Source organism: Mercenaria mercenaria, chromosome 16, assembly GCF_021730395.1.
Source record: "Mercenaria mercenaria strain notata chromosome 16, MADL_Memer_1, whole genome shotgun sequence".
Classification (NCBI taxonomy): Eukaryota; Metazoa; Mollusca; class Bivalvia; order Venerida; family Veneridae; genus Mercenaria; species Mercenaria mercenaria.
Genome location: NC_069376.1, coordinates 40769656 through 40785825, shown reverse-complemented (window position 1 = coordinate 40785825; position 16170 = coordinate 40769656). Strand labels below are relative to the sequence as shown.

The 16170-nt window shown below is 33.2% G+C and overlaps 1 protein-coding gene across 3 annotated transcripts; it reads left to right on the top strand.

Moving 5' to 3' along the window:
- The first annotated feature begins 6999 nt into the window (after window positions 1-6999).
- Window positions 7000-16169, top strand: LOC123541458 (uncharacterized). Of its 3 annotated transcripts, none has more exons than XM_053526792.1 (6): window positions 7008-7239; window positions 8495-9151; window positions 13931-13999; window positions 14081-14476; window positions 15032-15286; window positions 16067-16169. In XM_053526792.1, exons 2-6 carry the CDS (start codon window positions 8509-8511, stop codon window positions 16138-16140), a joined length of 1437 nt encoding a protein of 478 aa, XP_053382767.1. In that variant the 5' UTR covers window positions 7008-7239; window positions 8495-8508; the 3' UTR covers window positions 16141-16169. The 3 variants fall into 3 exon arrangements, with proteins under 3 accessions (XP_053382768.1, XP_053382767.1, XP_053382766.1); XM_053526791.1 differs by having other exon boundaries at window positions 7013-7239; window positions 15029-15286; XM_053526793.1 differs by lacking the exon at window positions 13931-13999 and having other exon boundaries at window positions 7000-7239; window positions 15029-15286.
- The last annotated feature ends 1 nt before the right edge of the window (window position 16170 follows it).

Sequence of the window (16170 nt, the reverse complement as noted above, 5' to 3'; positions counted from 1 at the left end):
TTAAGTAATCCAGCTGACTTAAAGGACAGTGGCTTAACCTAGCTGCCCGCCCATGCCTTAAATAATGCATTGAAAGTTGATATATGACCTATAATTCTGTCAGTCTGACATTAAACTTAACAAAACCAAACATTTGTATTCACTCAACTGGTCTAATGGCTTATGTTGTTGAGTGCAAAAGGCAGTGATTCAACTGTCTATGCCATAATTAGCCTTGCTATATACACATGTTAAATAGTGTCGGCACATGAGGAGTAGTAATAGTAGTACATGTTATTTAATATGTTTGGCTCTTAGATACAAAATCTGTCATTTATCTCCATTTAGAATAAATTTAATCAACAGTTTTTCTAGATTCGTCATTTTGTTCATACAAACCGCCTGTTTGTTCAAGAACTCATTTTAAAAGAAACCAGTTTAAGTTCATCATTATTTTTTATCCAAACCAAAACCTAAAACCCAAACCGGTTTTTTGCAAACAAAAGCGCCCCACGTAATAGTGTAAAAGTCATGTTTTACTTTGATAAAGAACAAAAAGTCATGTACATTGAAATATTGATTAAACAAACTTGAAACGTAAACACAAATTCATAAAATAGCAAAGATAATAATAAGATAGTAGAAGAACTCTATAAGATTTGTCTTTCGTTCTAATCCTTTCCACCAACTGTACTTGTAATGTTAGTATATAAATATAGTAATGTATATTGTTGGGAATAAATATGTTTAAACCAAAGATCATAAATATTTGACATTCAACAGTTTAAATACATGAACAAATCGAAATGATCTTCAAGTGAGTTCCCGATCGTTTTTTATAGTTCAAAGTTGACCTTGACAAAAATATACAATTTTGGTCAACAGGGAAGTTGATCACATAAAAGTGATAACGAACTGTTTGCATAGAAATGACATATATCTTGCAAATGAAGTGTGCAAAATAATTTCAAGAATAACACATGGCACTGTTTCCTCCTACTTTTAACACAAATTGCTCAGTGCATATGACACCCATTTTGTTTCGTATGAAGCAAGTGGTGAGCTAATTACCTTTCAGAACAATGCATTTAAAGCAATAAAATAGCTTTGACTATATTATTTAAGAAAATTTCAAGTGAAACTAGTTCGAAGATTTTACGTTGAATGAGTCTAGGTTTATTGAGGAGAAACAACTTTAAAAGTTCAAAGCCCCTACCATATTAACCTTTGAACTATTGACACCATAATCGATAAAGGTCGTCTACTGACCAAGGTTGATGTCTCTTTGTAGTATAATAGCGAAAGGGTAACATATTTCCATGTTTGCTCTTCTTGTAAGGTGAGACATTTTCCACACTTGTCGTCATCATACCCCGTGTTCCATTATTATAAAATTTAAATTAACAGCTGAACTTGTGGCTTGGTCTTTACTCAGCAGTGGCTAGTCTTTAGACAGTTTCTCGGAGTGACTATTGGCATGCCGCTGTAATTGTAAGTTGTTATATCAGTGTTCAAACTGGTGCTTGTTATTTTCGCTGTGAAGTCTAATTTCATCTGCAAACAGAAAAAGACATTCCGTCATTTAGGCCAATGGAATTACATGCCTCGTCTATCTAATGACCATAAATGCTGAAAATATGCACATTTTCCAATATCAATACTCAGTACACTAAACTGCAATACACAGTACAAATATTACTTTGAAAACTCAATACACAGTACACCATCGACGCTCCTTTATCACCGATTTCTCCGTAATTTGAACATTTACAAAGCTGAAATTTTGCACATTTTATCTTTGTATGTGACTAAATAAATCATACGATTCAGATTTTCTCCACAATGCAAATAGGTTATGGTATCAGGACAAATGTTTTTACGGCATGCATTTATCAAATGATAAACTTGTCATTTTATCAAAACTTTTAGCATTTCTACTTAAGATTGACCAATTTCACGCTTGTGAGAGCATAAACATAGTATCTTGTTATGAAAAGTAATGATCTTTTCTTCTGTAGTAGTATAATACAATAGTAAATCGGGATTTTACTTACCTTGTTGACGAAAAATAATCACGTTTTCGGAAAATACCTTATCACTTGGTGGCAATATCCGGTGTACGCATCCTCACCGTGATTATGCCTTATTTAAAGTTTGTAAATCGATCATTTTGAATAATCTATATAACACTGAGGTATTGTTAATGGCGGAAACTAGATACGTGCTACACAAGTACAAATACTACTGTATCCTAGTCTAACTGAGATATCATATATCTAATGTTACTATTGTTATTAAGTTTTTATGATTAAAATGACTGAATAACAGTCAGCTTTTTAAAACTCAGATTTATAATTAGTAGTGCTAAACCACTGGAAAATAAATAAATTGTATTTATGTATATTCGTGTTAAAGTTTTGTATTCACAATTATAAGTCTTCAGACAACCGTCCTGATTTTTCAGTTAAAGGTACCCCTCTTTGCATTATTTCACTGGACGGGCACCTGGGTAGAACCCTCGATCTTCAGTAGCCCAGCTGAAAGGCTTCTTAACATGACAGAATTATACATTGGTGATGTAAAATTTAACTGTACGTCATTTTTATATACTCCAACGGCTTATTTCCCAAATGCTGACCATATTTGCAACAATTAATATTTTATCCGGCTATTACGTACTCGCAAAAGGTAAAAACAAAAAAAAACTCATCGATGTTTATAAGGATTATATACAATGTATCTGTACCAACTTTCCCCGCCCTTTTAAAATCAATCTATATTTTGGCGAAAAGAAATGATACAAACGTAAAAAGAAAGCTTGCATTGCAAATAAATTGCAAAGTGAAGCAGCGCAACAAAAATGCAGTACTCAGTATATGTATTCCTTTATTAGAAAATGGTAAAGATAAATAAATCTTTGCGATTTACAGTTTGCCATGCGTTCTGTTGCGTGTGTTAGGGATTCGTTGTCCCGTTGAAACATTGTTAGAGTTAAGAATAATGTTAAGCCTGCACCATAAATGATTTTAGCTTCTCAGTAATATTTTTGTTGCACCCGTATTTTTGTCTAGCCTTGTGATCTGTATGTGTTACTTGTTATAAGATGGTATGCAAAATAAACAACGGAAACAATATTTAAAAACAAACATGCATGGGACATTGATGTTGGTTTGTTTTGTATATTTAACTCCACAAGTTACGTGTAAATCTAACGTACTGTCAATACAACAGGTACTTGTAAGTGATCAAAAATATCTGTGTTCTGTTAAACCCTGTTATAGTTGCTCTAAGTAGTTAACATTGTCTCTTCAGCAAGTCCAATTCCTTCTTTATCTATATAAACCGCCATTTTGTTTTTTGTGGAGTCAATTTTTGAAATCGGTCGGGCGTGACTTTATCGGCGTGTTTACATTTTTATCCAGTAGCAGACGATTACCTAACAATAGGGAACCGCACCCTGAGGTGAGTCATCGGTGTTCCAACACGCTCAAGGAGAACAATACAGTCCCTTTATTTTAAACAATAGGACGGATTCTATTTAAAGGATCTAAGCCACAGTTTCACTCTATTCAATTTAACCCAAACAATAAAAGAACCTTAAACCACTTCGAGTAGACAATTTTTTTTTCAAGTATAACTTCAAGCAGACGAAAGAAGGGGATCGGGTCATCACTAGGAAGATATCTGATGTCAATAGAGGACAGTACATCAATAAGCGGAACAATGGAGGGTAGGTAGGCGCATTATAACCTTAAATGGCTAGTGAAAGGATCCCGGTGTCAGTTACACCGTGCGCGAGAAGCGTAATATTGAGAGAGAATTGATAAACTAACCAATAAGTCAACAAAAGTTGTAGATTTAATGATAATTCATTTTTTCATATTTTACATAAAAATTCACTTTTAATTTTTCTACTACACATAAAAGTGTTTGTTATTTTCATTTCATTTTGTCTTTACAATTTTGTCAATATCAAAGTCACGACTAATTTTCATGAGTTCAGCAAAAAAACGGATATCGTTTTAAGTGAAGTGTCAGGCGCACAGGTTTCACTAAATGCGACGCGTTTGTTTCATCTTCCTGCTTTAAATGTATTTCCAATTCCCGAATTTCTTTTCTTCTCACAGGTAGGTAGTAAGGAGCGACAGTTTGTAATCCCACCCATTTTTCTTGTTTTTCTCAAGTCGTCGCAGCAAAGGACTAGTTTTTCCTTTCACGATATTTTCGCCACAAATATCTGAATACACGTGAAGTCCGTCACTAGATTTCGATCTCACTTTTTCCGTTGCGTGAATCTCCATTAAAGCCACTTTCCATATACCTTCTAAGTATATAGGCGCATTCAATTGTATTTTGAAATGGCTAGTATCGTTGTTTACAAAATATGCATCGCTTTCGTCACTTTGTAGATAAATGTAAATGTCACTTATCATGTTGACTTCTTTCCAATGGGACTTCTTGAAGAAAAATGATACCGTTCTATAAATAAAAATCGATTTAAAGAATAAATGCTTTTACTAGTCTTATAAGATTACAAAATATATGGTTCACACCTATTGATTATAAGGTTAAACACGCGACAAGTTCTATAATATTGATGTTTAATCCTAAAGCTAAAAGTTCTATAATATTGATGTTTAATCCTCAAGCTAAAATAGTGTCTGTTTTTAATAACGTCAAAAGGAATTATACCTGGTATAACATTAACGCCTTTGTCGTCTGCTTCTTTATCAATCAATGAATGCGATCAATTCGCTTCGGCTGTCTAAGGTATTATGATTATTATATATACAATTTATTTTGTTTTTTTTGTTTTGGGTTTAACGCCGTTTTTCAACAGTATTTCAGTCATGTAACGGCGGGCAGTTAACCTAACCAGTATTCCTGGATTCTGTACCAGTACAAACCTGTTCTCCGCAAGTAACTGCCAACCTCCCCACATGAATCAGAGGACTAATGATTTCAGACACAATGTCGTTTATCAAATAGTCACGGAGAACATACGCCCCGCCCGAGGATCGAACTCGCGACCCCGAGATCCGTAGACCAACGCTCTTACCTACTGAGCTAAGCGGGCGGGCATATTTACAATTTAACACTGAAGTATCTTTTTTCTATTGATCCACCGCCGCCGCCGTCTCCACAATGCGCGCCGCAGGGAGCGTCACAATGCGCGCCTCAGATATCTCCGCAGAAAATGAAGCCACACTATTCTCTGTATGTATGGTTTGTTTCTAGTGGTATTGTACAGCAACAAGTCCTTCACAAAAGTGGTTTTTCCACAAGCTGAAAAAAAAAGAAATAATTATTGGTTTCATTTTCTGCGGAGATCTCTGAGGCGCGCATTGTGGCGCTCCCTGCGGCGCGCATTGTGGCGCTCCCTGCGGCGCGCATTGTGGCGCTCCCTGCGGCGCGCATTGTGGCGCTCCCAGTGGCGCGCATTGTGGCACTCCCTGCGGCGCGCATTGTGGCGCTCCCTGCGGCGCGCATTGTGGAGACGGCGGCGGCGGTGGATCAATAGAAAAAAGACACTTCAGTGTTAAATTGTGTATTTAATAATCATAATAACTTAGACAGCCGAAGCAAATGGGTCGCATTCATTGATTGATAATGAAGCAGACGACAAAGGCGTTAATATTATACCAGGTATAATTCCTTTTGACGTTATTAAAGCAGACACTATTTTAGCTTGAGGATTAAACATCAATATTATAGAACTTTTAGCTTTAGGATTAAACATCAATATTATAGAACTTGTCGCGTGTTTAACCTTATAATCAATAGGTGTGAACCATATATTTTGTAATCTTATAAGACTAGTAAAAGCATTTATTCTTTAAATCGATTTTTTTGATAGAACGGTATCATTTTCTTCAAAAAGTCCCATTGGAAGGAAGTCAACATGATGAGTGACATTTACATTTATCTACAAAGTGACGAAAGCGATGCATATTTTGTAAACAACGATACTAGCCATTTCAAAATACAATTGAATGAGCCTGTATACTTAGAAGGTATATGGAAAGTGGCTTTAATGGAGTTTCACGCAACGGAAAAAGTGAGATCGAAATCTATTGACGGACTTTACGTGTATTTAGATATTTGTGGCGAAAGTATCGTGAAAGGAAAAGCTAGTCCTTTGCTGCGACGACTTGAGAAAAACAAGAAAAATGGTTGGAATTACAAACTTGACGCTCCTTACTACCTACCTGTGAGAAGAAAAGAAATTCGGGAATTGGAAATACATTTAAAGCAGGAAGATGAAACAAACGCGTCGCATTTAGTGAAACCTGTGCGCCTGACACTTCACTTAAAACGATATCCGTTTTTTTTGCTAAACTCATGAAAATGTAGTCGTGACTTTGATATTGACAAAATTGTAAAGACAAAATGAAATGAAAATAACAAACACTATTATGTGTAGTAGAAAAATTAAAAATGAATTTTTATGTAAAATATGAAAAAATAAATTATCATTAAATCTACAACTTTTGTTGACTTATTGGTTAGTTTATCAAATCTCTCTCAATATTACGCTTCCCGCACACGGTGTAACTGACATGCTTAAGGTTATAATGCGCCTACCTACCCTCCATTGTTCCGCTCCTCTATTGACATCAGATATCTACCTAGTGGTAACCCGATCCACTTCTTTCGTCTGCTTGAAGTTATACTTGAAAAAACAAATCGTCTGCTCGAGGTGGTTTAAGGTTCTTTTATTTTTTGGGTTAAACTGTATAGAGTGAAACTGTGGCTTAGATCCTTTAAATAGAATCCGTCCTATTGTTTAAAATAAAGGGACTGTATTGTTCTCCTTGAGCGTGTTGGAACACCGATGACTCACCTCAGGGTGCGGTTCCCTATTGTTAGGTAATCGTCTGCTACTGGATAAATATGTAAACACACCGATAAAGTCACGCCCGACCGATTTCAAAAATTGACTCCACAAAAAACAAAATGGCGGTTTATATAGATAAAGAAGGAAGGACTTGCTGAAGAGACGAGGTTAACTACTGCTCTATTCAACAAATGACGTCACTTTAAATCAATACATCGTTGTTAATATGTTTTAGGCGGCGAAATTGGCAGCCATCTTTTGTCAAAAGAAAACAGAATTGTAGATAATGAAAATATCATGCTGCCGCGACCTTATAAAGTGTTATGGTGGAATAAAATGTGTACATATTTAACTTTAGGATATCCGTACCAATCTGGCTGTGATAAGGTACATGATTAGCTGTGTTTTCGACTGACGAGGAAGTAAGTGAATAAGTTTTCGTCCTGGATAAGTATATAGACTGATAGTGACTTTTTTACTTCTCGATTTTCTTAATACCACACAAATTAGACAATAATTATGATTTAATAGCATGATTACGTACATTTTTTTTTCTTAAATCGAAAGTAGGAAAATCCATTGAATCAGTTGATTTATTTGTCTTATCTATATTTGAATCGTTGTAATGTTACTTTTAGCGCCGGTAAGATAGTATAATCAATTGAAGTTTGAGTGTTAACAGTTGAAAAAACTACATTCTGTTGTATAAAATGACATTTTAAGAGCTTATATATAACCATTATTTACACAATATTTTGACATGGAGACACAATACAAAGAAACGTTAATGAAACTCTTTTGTTTTTATTATTGATTAACTAAATTATGTAATTATGTTTAACGAAATCAGCTCTTTTATAAATGTGTATTTTGTAAAACAAGTTTAAGGTCGTACAATAAATATAATTGAAATGTGACGGCCGATTTTTTAAGTGTATTTATAGCTAGAATCACGCTGCCCCGGATGGGCTGGCGGATCATGAGTTCCGAATAGCAGCTGTGACGCGCCCGTAGAACCCCTAACTCACTCGTAAATCATCTTGTTTATCCTTTCAGAAATCGGGGTAACCGGGGTCAAGGGTGTGAAATTTTGAACATGCTCAAAATTTTGCCACGGATGATATATCCGTAAGGAATCCGTAGTAAATCGTAGCAGTTCTGAAAAGATCGTAACAGATTTTAAAATATCGTAACTGTCATGAAGATAATAACTGTGGTCAAAACATACGTGCTATTACGGCTTTATTCTAATAAGGTTAATTAAGGTTCTGTTAGATTGTATCAGAGTTTTATAACGTAACAAATTTGCAAAACCCACTTTTATTACACATTTATACCAATTCGGGGATGGAAATCCGGAATTCATTCGTGAGTCCATCAGGGACAGTGTGATTCTAGCTTATACATTAGTATAATTTAGTACATTTATCAAATTTCACATTCGGTTAGACGAACATATTGTGAATGTGATAGAGTTAAGAAATAAAAAAATGAATTCCAACGGTCGCTCAATATGACAATAATTAAAATGTTTGCAGGCTTAGTTTGACTGAGCCTGTACATGGACGATAGCGGATATGCAAGCTACCGTTCACGCCCTGTAGACCCGGAATCAAAAGAATGGACCTCAAAATATAATCAAAACATGTATATAATATCCTGTTGATTTTATTTCAGAAAAATCGTTTAAAATGGCTACAACAGAAAATGAATATTATATCAGAGCCATACTGCTGCTGGTTGAAGGTGGTTGCTATATTTCAAAAAAAGTATTATACAGAGAACATTCTGGTGACATAAACAAATTGCTTAATAGTTTTAAACGTGAATTAAAGCGCGAGTTGCACGAAAAACAAATAGAAAAACTATTTCCACCAAATGGAAACACTATAGTTGACACATGGGACCTTCAAATGCTAATTATAGTAGTTTTAAGACTATTTCATAACTCTCTTAAGAGGGAAGATATAAGGAAATTACGAGATCTAAAACTTTTGCGGAATGAAGTGCAAGCACACAGTTCTTCAGTAACACTTGATGTAGTTCAATACGAGGATATCAAAGACGAGCTTACTGATGCATTGACCAGTTTAGCTTCGGGCTTTGGAGAAAATGTGCAACAGGAATGCAGATCATTTATCAACAAGTACACGTCTGGGCCTCTCGATGTAATGTCCGCTAGAGAGTATCTGAAGCAATTACAGAATTATGATGTACTGTTTAAACAAGTGTTGGAGAAGATCGACAGTTCTAAGAATGACATATGTACGCGCTTAAATGCCACACAGAAGTGTCTGTCGGACGATGTCAAGAATGTCAGTCAACAGGTGACAGGTAAAGAAACTCTAAAAAAATTTTTTTATACAAGTTGTTTCTGTACAATTTATCTAACTATTTACATTTCTGTTAATCACCTGTGTTCAGCGGTTCGGTTTAGTTCTTCATAACTGATTATCGTTGCGTGTACGATATGTATTTGTAAGATAAATACACATGGTAGATGTGAAAATAAATTTCAATCATGTTAGGACTATAGATCCTTACTAAAGTAGTAGCAATGGTGTAATGGTTTCAAACTTACTTGACACAGTATGTTAGTACGGAGGCCAATGAGGTCTACCATGCACCCCCACCCCCTAGACTTTTTTCATAGGTACCAAATTATTCGGCAGGACCAACTCTCTCAAAATAAAAAATGTTCCCATGAAAAAACTGTTTCCAACTATACACATGTATAAGATTTCACTGTTTCTGTGGCAACCATTTGTTTTTGGAAAATACGACCATATAGAGGATAAACAGTCATATCTTGGTCAGATTTGGTATTAAAACAATAAAAATGGTGTCAAAATGGAGCTAAGACATTTGCATTAAAAAAGCAGCATCTTTATGACTAATTTGCATATTCATTAATGACAATGTTAAAATTTGACAAAATTTTGTTAAATTTATTTTTTCTAAGTTTCAAATCAATTTAAATCACTAATCAGCTTTGTTCTGGTCTTAAAGTCTCTCAGTGTTTTGTAGTATATTATTTTGTTACTTTTATGGCACATTTGTTTACACAAAACTGGATGTGCTCAGCTAATTTGCATAAAATGAATCAATGTCACAAACAACGAATAAAATTCTGAAACCCCTAAAACTAAATAAAATGATATAATTAATTGTTATCAATGAAAAACCAATATTTATGTGGTCTATAATGTTTTAGACATTATATAATTAACACTTTATTAAAGGAAGAATACAAATGTAACATACATTACACATGTTACGTTACCATTTCAACAACCTTGTTGTATTGCATCAATTATTCAGAAAATATTCCACAAACATGGTTAATATTAATTATTTTGTACTATGGTAATACAATATACTACTTTACTTTTCAGAGAGTGTGATATTATTTCCGTAACACACTTTAAAACACGTTACCACTACCATTGCTTTTAAAAAAAAGATATTTTATAAGAAGTTAAAACCCAGATTGTCGCATACTGATTTATTTAAACTGTTAGCTGTTAGTTTTAAGAAGGTTTACTTCAGTTATTTCAGAAATAGCCTAAAATATATATTGCACCATCCATGTAACTCTAATTGTAGAATTTCAATAAAGCACGCAATAATATCCATCTGTGCATCCATAATATTATGATCATACAGCTGATATTTTCAGTCTTCCTGTAAGTCAAAGTCAAGTTTTATAAAAAAGTACTTTTTGAATTTTAGAAAAAGTAGCATTAAAAGAACATATACAAAACCAACCCTAGCTTTATAGGATGAATCATAGGGTCCTGAATCAGATATCTGGATGAGGCCTTTGCTCTCCGTGACGATTAAATAAAGACATCGTGTCTAAAGTCTGCTTAGTAGAAGTAGACTTCAACCCACCTGTACAATACGGAGAACTTAGCTCTTGCCTGCAGAGAACTGAGTACATGTAGCTCCAGTACAGAATCCATGGACACTTGTTTGGTTAACTGCTCAACATTACATGACTGAATTTCTTTTGCAAAGTTGTGCTAAACCAAAACTAATAAACAAAAGAAAATATGCTGCTATTTAAAGTAAAAACTTTAGATTTAAAACTAAAACCAGCTGGACCAAATTGTTTTAGTGATACCAGATCATACTTACTAAAATACAATTCCTCTTACGCCAGTGCTAGGGGGTGCTTTTCACACTTCATTACCTCTCATAAACAGCCATGATCCAACTGAGTTTGCTATTTATTTGCTTGGTTGCGATCTTTGCTTCAAAAGGATCTTCTTAAATTCTATTGCAAAATGTTTTCAGCAACTCATTAGTGTCGTTCATACAGCACTCATTATCTTTCAGTCAGTTTTAAATAACATTATGTGATTATTCTCCTAACAATTTGGTTTTCATAGACTTAATATCATTCACATTCTTGACTGCTTTTTCCAATTTTATAAGTTTAAATCTAAAGATACCTTGAAGTACCTGAAATTTCATGTTGTTTTTTAGTTTTTATTCAGTGCAGCTTTTCAACAGTGAATATTTCATCAGTAAGCCCATGGATATCTCAATACAATTCATGCGTTTCTGAAACTAAAAAACAAAATGCTTTATTTCACACGTAAATAAATGTATTGATGCACTTCACAATAACACAAAACGAGATAAATATTCCATTAAAACCATTTCCATGAAAGGAAGCACAAAATTGTAACCCTATTATCAGTGTTCAAATGTTAACAGGGATGTTTACATGATTAATATATACACAATATATACATAAAAATATATAATCAATGTAAAATTTAAGTATTGACAACAATACTGAAACCATCAAATAAAAGAACATCGCATTTAAGAAACAGATATTAGTATAATTAAACCGATAGATTCATTAATTCAAAATAAAAAAGGAACATTGAATGTGTAATAAATGTTTCAGATAATTTCTTTGTTGACAAAAGTGAAGAAAGAATGTTAGAATTAATACTTTAAAGTTTTAACAAATCCATGATATCATAATATTGAAATCAGTGGTTCAGATTTCTTCATATATATTTCTAAATACAGCAAAGTACAGTGGTAACGTACTTTAAAGCGCCGTTATGAAAAAAAAACTCATTGCTTGGAAAGTATGGAGCTGTACTATTTTGTAGAAGTATTTAACAACTTGATAACTAAATATTCCTCTACCATTTTCTGAGAAAATAACGATACAGTAAAACAAGATTACTGGAATGGTAACGTAACAATTGTTAAGTATGCTACAAACAGATTCCTCCTTCAAATAAGTATTTACATTATATTTTCATGTGCTTCAGCTCAAATAACACAAGTTTACTGATCACAGTTTAGGTCATCATGTTGTTCAGTATTAGTTATATCTTGTTTTCAGAGATGTCTGTTTCAGTATAGATTAATTTAAGCAAATTTGCTAAAATACCTAATGTAAAAAAAAAATATTTACCTTCACAGTAATAAAATACTATTCTAGAAAATACTGAGAGACATTAAGACCAGATCAAAGCTGTCTGATCTATATTTTCTAAATAATTGATGTAACAAAACAAGGTTATTGAAAAGGTAATGTAGTATGTGTAAAGTATGTTACATACTGAATCCTTCTCCAAAAAGGTGTTCAAACTTTATTTCCAAACAATATAGCTCATATAATTGTTATTTCATTGATAACATTTTATTATATCATTTTAATAAATTTTAGTGGTATCCTGTTTCCTGAGATGTTTGTTGTGGTTATGGTTAATATTATGCAAATTAGCTAAACACACCTATTTTGGAGTAAAAAAGTTACCATCAGTGTTACAAAATACTATTTAAGAAAACACTGAGAGACTTTCAGATCAGATCAAAACTGTTTGGTATATTTAAATTGATTTAAAACTTAAAAAATATTATTTTCTAATAAAATTTTGTCATTTTGTAACATTCTCATTAATATTCATGCATATGCAAATTAGTTAATTAACATACAAGTGCTGCTTGTTAAAGGCCAATGTCTTAGCTCCGTTTTGACACCATTTTTATTGTTTTATCACCAAAACTGACCAAGATATGATTGATTATCCTCTATATGGTCGTATTTTCCAAAAATGAACGGTTGCCACGGAAACAGTGAAATCTTATATAGTTGAAAAGAGTTTTTTCATTGGAACACTTTTTTTTTATTTCGAAAGGGTTAGTCCTGTCAAACAATTTGGTACCTATGAAAAAATGTCGGGGTTGGGGGGTGCATGGTAGAACTCATTGGCCCCCTACCTATGTTAATTTCAATATTATTTTAGATTGAATCGAGAATATATTTGGCAATAAATTGGTACATGTAAACATAATCGTATTTCATATACACAACAGACATAACTACATTTTAGTATCGCTTTAAAATGCACGCCTCTAAATTTATGGTAATGTTTTTGAAATTTAGAAGCTTTTCCTTCGTTATTAATTGCAATGAAAAGTAGATATAAAGTGATTTTGTGTATTTTAGGAACTTTTTATCTATAAACATACTCTTTATTTCTTCTAATTTTTAATCAATAAAATATATAGAAAACTCTCAAAAGCGTGAGTCTCGCTGGTGAAATTTGATTCAAAATAAAGGAATAATTAGCTGCATTTTATGCACATTAAAACAGTTACTTTAACAATATTGGTGTATTTTTTATATATATTTTATTAAGTGCTATTTGGAATAAAAAAAATTGAAATTTTGATAATTATCTTCGGATGTATGTCCCTATCGCATTCAAATTGTACAACTGTTTTAAGTTATTAAAGTTCACATAACAATTATTAATTAATTATTCGAAGTTGATATCGTCAAATGTCAAATGACGATACCTGATTTTACTGTATATGAAATGAAAACTGCAAAAACAAACAACATAACATGAATATTTCAAAATTGGTATTCAGCACATACATTAACATGTCTCACCGATGTGGGTTCGAGCCTCACTCGGGGCTTTGAGTTCTTCATGTGAGAAAGGCACTCCACTATCAAAGCCATATGACCTAAATTGTGTAGATGCAGCATTAACCCTCACCGCCCCCCCCCCCCACCCACCCCCACAAAAAAATATATAAAGTAATATGATACTTTCACATTTTCAGATCTTGAAAAGACTTTGATTGAGCAACTGCAAAGACTTGATGCAGGAACTTGCAGGAAGAAAATCAAAGGTAATATTTGTTACACGTAAGGCAGCTTCATCAATATAATAATACAATACAACTTACTGATATTCAAAATTTGCGTTTCAGTTGGTATGCATGTGGAGTTATCGCTAGGTGGACCAACCGAAGAGTGGATACTTCTAATGGAGAGAACATTGAATGATGTCTTTAACGAAGCATATAAAACATCTGGAGGAAAATTTGAAGATATCAAGAAAAGAGTAGAGGATTTACTCGAAGTTATCAAACAAAACACAACAATCAATTACAATGGCTCAAACATAAAGTGCATCATTCTTATGTTTGAATGCTTTACATACTCTGGGCTATTGGATTTGCTCCAGTATCTAACGAGTCAGAAATATCAACGTCGGCTTGATGGTTTAACAGAAACATTGTCGACGCATTTTGAGGTTGATATTCCAGTAACGGCTACATCTACAATCTCACCTGAATGCTTGCAAAATGCGTTAGACGATTTAAGTAAGTAGGTGTCAGATTGAAGTTAATACTTGTGTATCTAATTCATTTTAATATGTTTAATTATTTAGTGACAAAGAATATTTCAATTTAAATGTAAATTAAAACAATAGTCACTGTAGTAATCTTTCAATTTATTTGATAAGTTTTGAATATTTGATATTGTCTTCATTTTGTCTTTTAAGACTTTCGAGAACTGACTTTTCTGTTTGTCTTATTGTCAGATTAAGTTTGTATATTGAAAATGTTTGGTCTCCATGCCAAAGCTACATTTTAGATATATATGTTTGGGGTGATGGTTGTATTTAGCTTTTTTGAAATTTTGAATTTGTTTTCAAAATTAATATTTAATATAAGATTTATCGTGCGACATTAAGTAGGTCTCGATGGTGTAAGTAAACACACAAGAAGTAACGCGATTTATTCAGAAAACTACGTTATTATATATAATTGTGATATCTTGTAAATCAAATTTAATCTGAAATAGTGTATTAATTAGACTTCCATTTCAAAAAGACATTAGAGAATGTTTACAAAATGACCCAAATTCTACAGCAGAGTGCGAAAGAGAAAAACAGGAGACTGAAAATTGTCACAGTCATCCGACTGATGAATCCAAGAAGTCGTTAAAGCTGGCGATGGAATGTTCATCTGTAGAAGACTTGGTATATCTCTGGAAAATGTTTCAACAGGGTGGTGCTGCATATTATCTTGACAGAATAGCTGATAAGCTTTCTGAATATTTTGGAAAGAGAATAACTTTATCATCATCTTTAAATCTGGAAGAATTCAAAAAAGCACTTGAAGATACACGTGAGTTTAAACGTGTCAAAGTTTCTTAGTCAAGAAAAGATTTTCCTGTTACATCTTGTGTGACCCAAGGGTCTGTCCTGGGGCTTCTCCTCTTTCTTTTATATATTAATGACTTACCTGATCATGTGACTTTTTGCTGATGATGCAGCTGTCCATCTTACTATCAGTAATACAACTGATGACTCATTATACCAGATTTCATCAATAACATGGAACACTGAGTGGTCACTTCCTGTCCCGGTGTAATCAGTCCTGTATATACAACATTGCCATATAGCAGATTATTAAGTTTAACTGCAATTGAGATAATTATAGTCACCTACCAGAAGGGACTTTCTATTGCATGACAATAGTTCATTCTATTGCTGATTTCTGTTGTGTCTAAAATTAAGCATAATTTATGCGAGATACTTAATCTGCTGTCACATGTAATCACTAGATAATCTTGTTGTTCAAGGTGTAGAATATATGATTAGTCATTTTCTTTACAGAACAAATTTGAAAGCCATAAAATTATTGTATCAATTAGTTCAAGCTGCGCACATTACCGAATTGTCTGCTCGTACGATTTCTAAACTCTAGACATAAAAACTTGGGGTGGGGGCGGGTGGGGGCGGGAATGAAATCAATTATAATGACTATGAAATGTATCTACTCAAAATCAATTGTGATGAAAGGACTATATACATCACTCACGTTTTTATATTATTTCATTTTACTTTACATGGTGTGAAAGTATAAACTAAGGTTGTCATTATGTTTGTCTATCTTTTTTGCCAGTTGAAAGTGCTGAAGATGCTGATGTTGGAGCAAGCAATATAACAGGTAAACAAGTTATATGCAAGTGCATATAGATATTTGACTTCATTAACCAATGTCACGTT